Source organism: Bidens hawaiensis, unplaced genomic scaffold (genome assembly GCF_021521415.1).
Source record: "Bidens hawaiensis isolate Kalapana, Puna unplaced genomic scaffold, B.hawaiensis_p1.1 tig00036330_1, whole genome shotgun sequence".
Classification (NCBI taxonomy): Eukaryota; Viridiplantae; Streptophyta; class Magnoliopsida; order Asterales; family Asteraceae; genus Bidens; species Bidens hawaiensis.
The window spans coordinates 89804-102571 of NW_027505406.1; the positions used below are offsets into that span (position 1 = coordinate 89804).

A 12768-nucleotide genomic window follows, 5' to 3' on the forward strand; every position below is an offset into this window, starting at 1 on the left:
ATGGCTGACGGAGGTAGCCGGAAGAGAAAACACCACACTGACGTCCAAGATTATTTTGAGGCCGATGAGATTTACGATGGCGTGATAAAGGGTAACCATTCTTACGATCATATTGTTATTAATGTTTGAATATATATATGTTTCCTACATTTTGTTGTTTTAATATGGCAGTTGACGAGCAAAATCGAGCTATAAAAGTTTGAGCTCGAGCTTGACTCGGTTTTAAACAAACTAGCTCGGCTTGGCATAGTTTTTTTTAAATAAATATCAACTGATTACAACATAAGATCATTAGCATCCGAGCCAAACCAATCCGCAACAACAATAAGATAATACGAGTTCAACCGAATACTTTTGAGTTTTGAGAAATAAGAACGTGGTTTTTGGTTTTTAACAAAATTGAGATTTAACCGGGATTTGGGAGGGATATATTCTCCCTATTTTCTTTTAACATTTTTGATAATATATATACATATACATCATATAACAATAAAACTAAACTAATATGAGCCAAACCGAGCCGGGTTAAAGAAAGAGCCAGTCCGGCTAGTTATGAACCGAACCAAGCCGGGCTAAGCTCACATTCTAACCGAAGTGAGCGGGCATAGCTCACATTCAAACCGAGCCATGCCAAGCGAGCTTTTTCCGAGCTAAATCCGAGCAAGATTTGGGCCGCGAGCTTTTTGATCATATCATCATTGTTTGAATATATCTTTACTACATTTTGTTGTTTTAGACCTAGCTAATTTATGATTAATAATATTAGTGATGACGGCCCCCGGTAGGGTCACCTCTCTCAAAGTCACAGGGTTAGACACCATTTGATGAGCAGGAGCTGATCTTCGACAATAAGGTTCTTGAGAATATCAATACCCTTGCCGACTTGCACATCAAGAAGCAATCTACACTAACTCTTATGCGTAAATCTGTGGAACGGATGGTAATATTTGTGAATACCATCACCAGAAAGACTATACCCTTGCCGGTCGACCCCACATGCACAATCGCCAAAGTGAAATCGGAGATCATGTGTAGGGAACGTATTAATGTTGATGAGCAGGTGTTGATCTTCGACGAAATGGTTCTTGGAGACACTGCTACCCTTTTTGACTTCCAGATTAATAGGCACTCGATCATTACACTTATGCGTAGATCAAAGGGATTCATGAAGATATTCGTCAAGACTCTCGACGAAAAGAGCATTACTCTGGAACTGGAGGTTAAACCCTCATACAACATCGACAACATAAAAACCACCATCGAGGATAAGTTGCATATTCCATATGATGAGCAAGAGTTGATCTTCAATGAAATGGTTCTTGACAAACCGAGGAGTACCCTTTCTGACTTCCACATCAACAATGAATCCACACTTACAGTTATGCGTAAACCAAGTGAAGTCATGCAGATATTCATCACGACCCTCATTGGAAAGACTATTGCTCTAGAAGTCCAACGATCAAACACCATTGGATTCATAAAATCCAAGATCAAAGTAAATCACGAGGAGGAGATGATCTTCAACGAAATGGTTCTTGACAACTTAAGCAACCTTGCTGACTATTACATAAAAAAGGTTCGTTGACAACGAAATGGTTCTTGACAACGAAATGGTTCTTCACTTGATCTTCAATGAAATGGTTCTTGACAAACCGAGGAGTACCCTTTCTGACTTCCACATCAACAATGAATCCACACTTACAGTTATGCGTAAACCAAGTGAAGTCATGCAGATATTCATCACGACCCTCATTGGAAAGACTATTGCTCTAGAAGTCCAACGATCAAACACCATTGGATTCATAAAATCCAAGATCAAAGTAAATCACGAGGAGGAGATGATCTTCAACGAAATGGTTCTTGACAACTTAAGCAACCTTGCTGACTATTACATAAAAAAGGATTCCACACTCACACTTATGCGTATATCAACTGGTTTTATGCATATATCCATCAAGACCCTCACCGGGAAGACCATTACTCTTGAAGTCAAACCCTCATACACCATCCACCATGTAAAATCCATGATCCATGAGAAGGAACATATTCCCCATGCGAGCAGAGACTGACCTTTAAGGGAAAGCAACTGGAGCCTGGAGGATAGCACTACCATTGCCGACTACCACATCATCCAGGAATCAACCATCCTCTTACTTAAATAGCAAGCGCAGGGATGATGATTGATGAAGATGTTATGTTTAGAGCGGCATGTCTTATGATCCATTAAAAAGGTTTTTATATGTAGCTTGTGTCTGCAAGTATTTTAATTAACTGGATGCATATTCTACAACAATATATTGAATGAATTTGTCATAAGAGGTTTATCACATGTGCATGGAAAGTTAGATTCAAATGAAGAAAAGAACTCAAATACATGCAAATGATGTTTACTAGTAAAATTATTGGTATGCACATGTGATGGTGAACGATACAAAAACACACGAATACACATGGTCATGGAAAAATATCCGGATTAAAATTAAACACTACATGTATGTACATATACATTAAAAATGTACAAATACAAGCCAAAATATGAAAGCAACAACTCTGCAAAAACTAAGAAAAGGTGTACACACCATAATTTCTTATAAAAGAACACAACTTGCACAAAATTTAGTAATAAAAGACTGATTGAAATCACAAGTTAAGGAAACTAGAAAAACCACTATTTGACCACCTGCAAACCTGTGACACCCGGTAATTTCCCAACCCTATAAACTAAGTAATCAACCTAATAATTAGGTGATTGTGAATATTATGCGCGCTAGATTAGAATCAGTGCGGGCACGTTATGTGCGCCCTGAGCGAGCGCGCTATGTTAGAATCAGCGCGGGCAATTGTTATGTACGCCCTGCGCGAGCACGCGATGTAAGAACCAGCGTGGGCATATGTTATATGCGCCATGCGCGAATGTTTTGGCTTTATGTTTTCATGTAACTTAACTTTATGTTGTCTAATGGGTTGACCGTCCCGCATGATGCTAAGGCGGGTGCATCCTAAATCGTTTATGCGCGTGCGGAAGGGGAACTAACCTCCCCGCATGGCGGGAACATTGAGAGTTAGTTTGTCTGAAGCTCCAAGATGGAATTGACTTCAACATAACTGATCACTATGTTGAAATACCAAGACCACCTGGAGAATCTACAAATGAAACTCAATGTCCCTAACTGCGAGAAGGTTACGCACCTACCCGCAGCAAAGAAATGTCCTTCACGCAGAAAGCTATGCGCACAAAGTTATACGCGCAGAACACTTAGTCTATTCTCCAGATGTAAAGAGATTATTCCCGCCCAAAAGGAAACAGTAGCGTGTTTCAGAGATTTCTACTTTTTAACTGTACACTGACAAAAGCACCTGAAAAAGCATACTGTAACATGAAAAGTCAACTGTCAGCCTCCCTACTCCCACCAACCACAGACCTGCATGTCCTGTCCAAATCAAATCAGAATCCTTTATCCACTCCCTAGGACCGATCACCTCCACTTTTAAATAAATAATAATAATTTCCATACTTTATCATCATTACACCTAGATATGAAAAGATTACAATCCCCTAAAGCAAGGGATTGTGTTCCCTGAATCTTGCCTATAAATATGTAACCCAAATTATCACCCAAACACACTTCAAACTTCTCTCTTAAGAACTACAAACTTGCACTAATCATCTCCCAAGCATCCGTTGTTTTCATTTCCGATCCTGTTACTAGGTAAGCCGAGATTATAACATTGAGATCTACTTTCCAACCCTTATATTCTCCTATCTCTTGATCTTAATATATATACTTGTTATTTAATCGTATTCTAGACCTTCAATTCCGAGGCCAACACCAAGAAAACCCGAATCTCGATTAATCCCTTAACAAGAACCACAGGTGAGTCTCACAGCCCCTATTTTCACTATTTTCACTGTTTTTAAACTGTTTTCGGGGCGAGGGACACGTACTTAAATTACGATTTATCATGGTATACTTACAAGCTATGCAAGCGATTATGTGTTTAAATTATGATGAGCAATGCAAACGGTTATCTATGGTTTACGATGTATGTGCGCCAGAATTCGAGTAAGTGATCACTTTACCATTGGGACTCTAAGGGTAGGGACTGCTGGTTTGATCAACCCACTCGTAGGGGTCGCACCTCTTTGCATGGACGAGTGCCTAGTATGGTCATGGGGCAGTACTATGGGATTGAGCCCGCTCGTAGGGGTCGCACCTCTTTGCATGGACGAGCGCCTTGTTTTCCGGCACAACGTCCGCGCGTAACCCGCGGGACGGTATTATTGATTAGCTCGTAGGGGCAACGCCTCTTTACATAGACGAGCACGGTTTTTCAGAAATGTCCACGCGTAACCCGCGGGACGGTATTACATTATTTTAGCTCGTAGTGGCAGCGCCACTTTGCATGGACGAGCACGTTTTCCAGAAATGTTCGCGCGTAGCCCGCGGAACGATTTTATCAGAATATGTTATCAGAACTATGTTTTACTAAGCATGTGTTTCAATGATGCTATCAGAATTATGTTTTAGAATGATTTTTATCAAGACTATGATGCAATACGATTTATCAAGTTACTAAAACTTGTGAACTCACTCAGTTTATACTGATTCAAATGTTTTACGTGTCTTTCAGGAGATAACTAGGTAGCGCATGGAGTCACACTTAGGGCACCTTACGCTGAACATCTAAAACTAGCTTTTTGGAAGATTTTAGTTCTATCCCTTCGATGCGCGTGGTTGTTCCCGCCGCGCAAGGGGATATGGCGTGGAAATCTTCAACAGTTTTTATACTTTGATGTTTTTATGTAATCTTTAAACAATGTAATGTATTTGTATTAAACATTTCATGCGCAATGAAAATCTTACTTTGAATGTTTGCAATGGCCCGTGCTTAATTATCAATCCCCACTCGCGCGCGCCCGGCTGTTTCCGCCGTTCAGGGCCGGGTGTGACAGATTGGTATCAGAGCACTGGTTATAGCGAACTAGGAAAAGAAGTTTTAACCTAGACTATAACCGTCGGGGAATCGCATGAAGTATTTTTCAAGGAAAATATTTTCAAAAGAAACCACACACACTTAGGAACACGGGTCACACAGTGTCTAGTGAATAAAGATAAGAACACTATGTGCTCATGGTACATGCGCTAAGTTTGTTATATCTTCTTTTTTTTTTTAAGAACGAGAATGCCTCCAACTAGAGCCAAGGGAATTACCATGACACCCGAGGAACTCGCGGAAATAATCGCGCAGGCGATCGCGACACATGAGGCCAGCAAGGCCGAATCTAGTCAGGGTCGTCAGGAGAACGAGACCCCAGAACCCGAATCAGGAGCCTTGGACAAAGGGTGCTCCTATAAGACATTTATGGCCTGTAGGCCTTGGCCATTCAAGGGTACCGAAGGGGCTATTGGGCTCTACAACTGGATTGACAAGATGGAGACAGTTCTCTCCATTAGCAGATGTAGTGAGAACCAGAAGGTCCTTTACGCGACCTGCATGTTCCAAGAAGCAGCTTCGTCTTGGTGGAAGCTTCAAGTGAAGACTTTGGGGCGAGAAGTTGCTCTTCACAAGACCTGGGAGGAACTAAAGGAAATGTTGATGAGAAAGTTCTGCTCTCGCGCAGAAATTCAGAGTCTACAACAGGAATTCTGGAACCACACCATGGTAGGAACGGATATCGACGCCTACAACAACCGGTTCAACGAGCTTTGCCAATTGGTGCCAGACATGGCAAACACGGAGGAAAAGAAGGCGAATGGTGGCGGTAGTGGTGGTGGTAGAAGGCGAATGGTGGGTGGGTGGGTGGTGGTGGTGGTGGTAGAATCTCATCTCTCAAGACGAGATTTCAAAATATTTTTTTCCTAGAATTTGAAAATATAGGAAACAAAAAAAACAGTCTCTCAAGACGATTTTTTGAGAAAAAAAAAGTTTAGTAAAATCTGAACTTTTACTCTAAGATTTCAAAATAATTTGGACTTTCCCTTCATTATTTTCTCAAATCTGGTCTCCTCCCTAACTTTCTTTAGAAATTTGGACTGCCATCCCTACATTATTATGATTTTCCCATTACGTCTGAAAAGTCCAAATTTAAAAAATGTTGAGAAAAAAATGGCTATTTTGGAGACTCTCTATCTAAAATAGCTATTTTGGGAATTCCCCCCCCCCCCCCCCCCCAAAAAAAATCCTAAAGCCCAATGGCAAGACGTAAAAAACAAAAAGGAACTAAATCCATTGCAAAAAACGAAAACCGAAATACAACGGTTTGTAAAATATTTTAGGTTTAACCCACACGCACCACCACTTTTTGGTCAGATCAAGTTTTGACACTAATTAGAATGGTCTGTTTTGACCTGTACTAACCCAACCTGTTTTGATCCATTACTAGACTTACTATTTCCATTACACTTTTTATGACAGCTGGTTATCTTATTATCACCGGGGCCACCGTCACGAAATAAGATTCAAGCACCGGTTTAATTCTTATGCATGTGAGATATAATGAATAATACTCAAGAAATTTATGTTTTTTTTTATAACATAAACATATATACTATGAGCAATCAACATGAAAAAGCTATCACTTGTATATAGATCTACATAAACATATAAGCATAACCAACTGTAAACTGTAATTTTGTTTCCAGAATGCAAAACCAAACAGTACCCGAAAAAACAAAAAGACCGAACCAAAAACGACCCATGGACACTGAATGTGAAATGTTTTAACATTTTTTTCAACAACGCAAGAAATTAATCATGTTAAGAACAATTAGCATAAATATATATACTCACCTTATTTCGATCTTGTCAAAAACGCTATGAACAGCCAACATGTCATATATGAGAAATTAACAATCGGCCTTCACTTCTCTGCACCAAGTCCTCATTACTATGAAAAGATAGATGAGGCGAAAAAAGATGGAATTAAAGACGGCAAAGGGTGACAGATGTAGAGGGAGTACAGCGATAGCTTTATATAAGAGTAAAGAGATCGAATTAGGGTTGGCTTTATATAGGCGTGGTAGTCCTGATGTAATATTAATTATATTTAGTTTTTCAATTACTCTATTCCATTTTCTTGTTTTTATTAAATGCTTTCCTTATGTGTTTATGACAAGCATTAATTGCTTTATCTTGTTACCTAAAATCCATCTAGAACATCAATTTTGTATGTATGGAGGGTGTTTGAATGAATGAATGAATGAATAAATAACTCATAAGTTTAGGGCATCACCAATGCTTCAGCGCTCATGGGCCGCCATGGTGGATTTTTCGGAATGCATAAAGTGTTTGGAGAATTTAGTTTGCTCACTGACCCATTTACATGCCGTTCAAGTATAAGAAGGATTTCGTGTATGACTTTGACAAATGCGTCAACTATAGAAAACGACCTCAAAATTGAAAAAAAAAAAAAAAAAAACGTTTTTGTATGGATGTTAGTAACAGTTTAATATAGAAAGGTTTCGTCACTTCGTCGGTTGTTCCCTGGATTGAACTTCATATAAACCTAATCGGCTTAATTTTAAATACCTGACACTTATAAGCATAAATATTTAGAGGGTGTTTGGGATTGCTTATTTAACTCTAAAAGTGTTTTTTGTCAAAAGTGCTTATTAGCTTCTGGCTTTTTGAAAATGGGTTTTTAAAAAAGTGTTTTGATTAGCTTATGTGGTTGGAAAAGTCATAAGCACTTTTTAAAAAATGTTTGGCTTAGCTTATTTACATAAAATGACCAAAAAGGGTAAAGGGTGGGTAGATTAGTGAAACTCCAATCAAAAAGCTAAAAACATTTTTGAAAAACCCCAAATTTGGGCTTTTGAAAAAGTGCTTTTTCAAGCCAATCAAAAAGCCAAAACAAAAGGGGCTTTTACATTTACCAAACACCTTTTTTGCTTAATTGTTTCTTGGAAAAGCCATTAAGCTAATAAGCATTTTTCAAACTCAATCCCAAACACACTCTTAGATGATGTTTACAAGTGGTTCAATATACCGTTAATTTAGTTAAGAGTAAGTACTACGTACAAGAACAATATACACAACATTTATATATTACCTTAATTATGATAAATAATGCATTTTACTGAATAATTGAATCTCTTTTTCAGTCTACTACCTCTTATCATTATGATAAGTGTGTACAAATTTTTAAGGTATATTTTAGTAGATAGTTCTCTAAATAACTTCCTACGTCTGGAATTTTACTCACGGAAATTGTTTGGATATCCAATGTACTCACAAAGACCTTAATTTATTTAAAAAACCAACTAAACTATGAACCTAAAATGATTTAATTTTTTTAATCATGCTAAAAGATTGTCATTTGGATTTAAAGATTTTTATAGTTAACATCCAGTTATATATTATAGATACTAAATGTCTCGTATCACAAGTTTATTCATAGAAAATTTTGTCTACTTACTCACCTCAGATTATGTACCAAATGTAACACAGACGTATTAATGTTGTGCGTCATATGACTCATATCAATTACGTGACTAAATTTTATCGTTTTGCACTCTTTAACACAAAAGAGGGACATCACAGGATTTAATTGAATAACTTCTAGACTATTTTGCCTCTTCTGACACATAAGTATGAGTTTAATTCATGCTCCAATTGAAGCAAAGTTAGGTGCTTGTCACTTTTACATAACAATGTAAGAGTGAATGACTGCTCTCTAAAAGGTCACAGGACCAACTCTTTATAATTGTTCCCAATATTTATATTTTTTTAGTCCAATGGGTACCAAATTCGCATTCCACCTAATGAATCTGCAACCTGATCTAGCCAAATCTAATCACATGGGGCTTTCACCATTTCAAGATGGAGTTCATTATCAAAGTGGGATGGAGGTGTTGCCGAGCAAACCGATGAAGCGGAAGAACGCCTCAGATACCCTAATATAACTACAAAAGGAAACCTTATTGATAAACGACACCGTTTGATGGTTTAGATGCTAGAATGAATCAAGAATGATGTAACAAACCAGAGGCGGTTGTAAAGTCAGTCTACAAATCCAGGGATGGCATATTAATATTTACCTTACTCCGCTTCCACTCGCATAACTATGGAATGGCAAAGGTTTAAGCATGCCCCCTTCTTTCTAGTTGCCATTAACACATGCTGGCTGGTGTAGATAAGAACGCTTTACTCACGAAAACAACCACAACAAAAGCGCATGAGCGATTTTTTATTCTTCATAAATATTAAGATTTTGATTAAGATCCACTCAAGATTTCTGCTTCCATCCCCGGAGTGATGGCGTCTTTGCATTCCATATTTGGAGTTTTTCACTTTTGTTTAGATTTTTAACACATAATTTGAAGTCGCTTGTGAAAATACATAATGCATGTCTATTAAACTCATTTCCTTGTTCAAAACTCTTCTAGATTGTTGAAAGCAACACGAACAACTATATCCCTATCCTAAGTGTCTCCGCCCGTATCAAGAACCTGCTGAATCCACTAATTCATTAACCTCTCATTATTTTCATGATTATAAAGCTTTATCTTTTTAAACAATTTCTTATTTGTTTCCTGAATTTATGCAAAAGTACAGAAGTTTCATCTTAAAGTTTACAGCGACCCACAACAATAGTTATATAAATTTATGAATCAGATAAAACTTTTATCTATGATGATTATTACCATGAGCAGAGAATAACATTGTTGTATCAAAGTCCTGAAAGGAATTTTTACTATCGAATAAATGATATTTATGTGACACTACCAAAGAATTTCGATGAAATTTTTCATACTAATATTATACAACACTTGATCAGTTGGTTGTTTTTATTATTTTGTTATACAAAACTTCATTAGCCATATATTGTTCCAATTTAGCCTCAACTCAATCATATTACATGTATACGGTAAACAACATATGAAAGACAATGAACAAAGTAAAGCAGAGCAAGTGCTATTTACCTGCTTAAGTAGAGGATTTCCTATATTCGATTTAGCAAAGAAAATCTTCCATCACCATCACCATCTACACCAAAATAGCATATGTATAGTCATACCAAATAACGAGAATTTGATACATTCACACCAATACATTGTTGGTAGATGTTTTGATGAGCCAACGTCGGTTCGGTTTTCGACCACTGTCAGACAACCTAACCTGGTTTAAACCAATCAATAGTTGACAAAAAAAACGACCCAATCGGTCAGAAACTAAAAATAAGAACTAAGTCGACTTACCTAAGCTATCATGTGTGGCTTCGCCGGAACCCTAGGCTTGGTCGCCAGTAGTTCAACTCGACCGAGAATGATCAGGGATCCAATCACAGAACAGTACAACATCAGATTGTGGAATTGAAGGTCCAATCACAAAACAGTACAACAACAGAAGCATAATGTATAGTCAACAATGCACATGACACTTCTAAAGCACGATGTACAACCACTGAAGCACAACTTCTCCTGCTTTTATATATATATAAATTTTAGTATAGTTTTTTTTAATAAAATAATCTTATATATTTATTAATAATGTGGGGTTGAAATTACCTTTTTGCCCTCACATACGTGACACACGATAAGACTCAACTGAGAAAATGGATGACCATTAATGTAAATGACAAAAATCAAATAAACATATTATGTAAAGGACACCGCCTGAAAATAATCTTTTTAAAGGACTTGATCCGTAAATCAACTATGATTAAAGGAAAAAATTTGTATTTATGTCTTAAAAAAATGTCAATTTTGTTCGAGGTCAAAATGGGTTCTGATTAAAATCCCTTCGGGCCAAAACAGGTCGTTTTAAAAGGGCAATTTGGTTCGGGTCAAATTGGAAGTTCGGAACAACTCAAATTATTTGAAATGAGTTAAGCTATTTTGGTCTTTTCTTAATTTAGCCCAAATATACCAACCTTGAAAATCGGTGCTATAGCCGCTATCTAGGAATAAAAAAATCAATCAAGTAGTGGCCAATAGCCCTGCTAATAGCGGTTCCGCTATTCTGGACTGCTATTGGCATCGCTATTTTGCAAAGGTCCGCTAACCGCTATCTCACTACTATCCCACTGCTATCTCACCTCTATTGACTGCATAGATCGGAACAAAAACTATTTGAAATGATAAAATTTTGGTTGTTCGATTGCAAACTACAAAGATAAGTTTTTTTTTTCTAGTTGTGCGTCTTTTAATTATTGTTCATTGATTAAGTTTGTTTGGTGATATTAGATGATTCTTTTGCAACTTAGGTGCTGTTTGTTTTTTAAGACAAAAACTCTCTGCAATCTTATTTCATCTAATTTCATGTCTGCAACTGAAGATGTGGTCTGAAGATCTGCAATCTGAAAATATAATACTGTTTGTTTTATAAACCGGATATTGTCTGCATAAGCTGAAAATTAGTTACCTATCATATATATCATATTAGAAATAAGTCATTTAACGTTTGTAACTGCTAAAATAATTGGTGTTTGTGTACGAATTGTGAAAGTGGGTGGTGGTAGACGATTATGGTATGCGATGAACGGTGGTGGTGGGCGGTGGGTGGTGGTGATGGAAAGTTGTGGTGGGTGTGGATGGTGGTGGTGGTAGTGGACGGTGGTGGTGGGCGACGGTGGGTGATGAACGGTGGTGGTGGCCGACGGTGAGTGGTGGGTGGTGGTAGTGGATGGAGGTTGTGGTCGACGGTGGCTGGTGGTGGTGGCGGACGGTGGGTGGTGGCCGACGGTGGGTGATGAACGGTGGTCGTGGCGGACGGTGAGTGGTGGGTGGTGGTAGTGGATGGAGGTTGTGGTCAACGATGGCTGGTGGTGGTGGCGGACGGTGGGTGGTGGTGGTGGCGGACGGGTGTGTTGTGGTGGTGGTATTGGACGGTGGTTGTGGTTGATGGTGGGTGGTGGTGGTGATGGATGGTGGTGGTGGTGGTGGTGGTGTGGACGATGGTTGTGGTTGAATGTAGGTGGCGGTGGTGGCGGACGGTGGGTGGTGGCGGATGGTGGGTGGTGGTGGTGATGGACGGCGGTGGTGGTGGTAGTGGACGGTGGTTGTGGTCGACCGGGGAGGGGGGGTTGGTGGTGGGTGGTGGTGGTGGAGGACGGTGGGTGATGGTGGTGGACGATGGGTGGTGGTGGTGGCTCATGATGGGTGGTGATGGTGTTGGAGATTGGGTGTTAGTAGAATGTTTAGAAGTTTTAAGATGTGTGAAGAAGTTGAACAATAGCTTATTTTTTAAGACAATAAAAGCATTTTTCAGATCTTTTTTTCTAAAAAAACAAACAGTCTTCAGGAGCTTATGTCTGCGCGCCTGCAGATGTAAGCCCCTTTCAGACCTTTTAATCAAAAACAAACAGAACCTTAGTAAACTTAAACAACTCAATGCTCATCTCAATCTAACATCAGGAGTCCCTTACTTGCAAAATAATTGGGAAAATTCCTAAAATATGTATTTTTAAAAACAAGTTTCAAGTTTTATGTATCATTTGTAAAGACTTTCAAAAATAGGTATTTTAAACTAGTCTTGACGACTAGATTCTTTGTGTCAACGAGTAGTTTACAAAACTAGTCGCGACTATTTTAGGCTAAGAAAAATTTAAGGACGAGTATTTTGACGCCATAAACCTGTCGGGACGACTAGTTTAGGTAAAAATAGTCTAGACAAGTTTTTATGAATTTTTTTGTACTTTCTTAATATTATATTATTATATTTAATTTTACTTATAATTAGTTTTTCTTTTATAACTTTTAAAATATAAAGTTATACTAAAATCCAAATACACCATTGAGACGTATTTTTTTTTTATCTACGTGC

At 38.2% G+C, this 12768-nt stretch overlaps 1 protein-coding gene across 1 annotated transcript; it reads left to right on the forward strand.

Annotated features, from left to right (window-relative positions):
* On the forward strand, positions 1–2145 carry LOC143612988 (polyubiquitin-like). The gene is made up of 3 exons (XM_077086831.1): positions 1–123; positions 815–1576; positions 1632–2145. Exons 1-3 carry the CDS (start codon positions 1–3, stop codon positions 2067–2069), a joined length of 1323 nt encoding a protein of 440 aa, XP_076942946.1. The 3' UTR covers positions 2070–2145.
* Positions 2146–12768: the final 10623 nt, after the last annotated feature.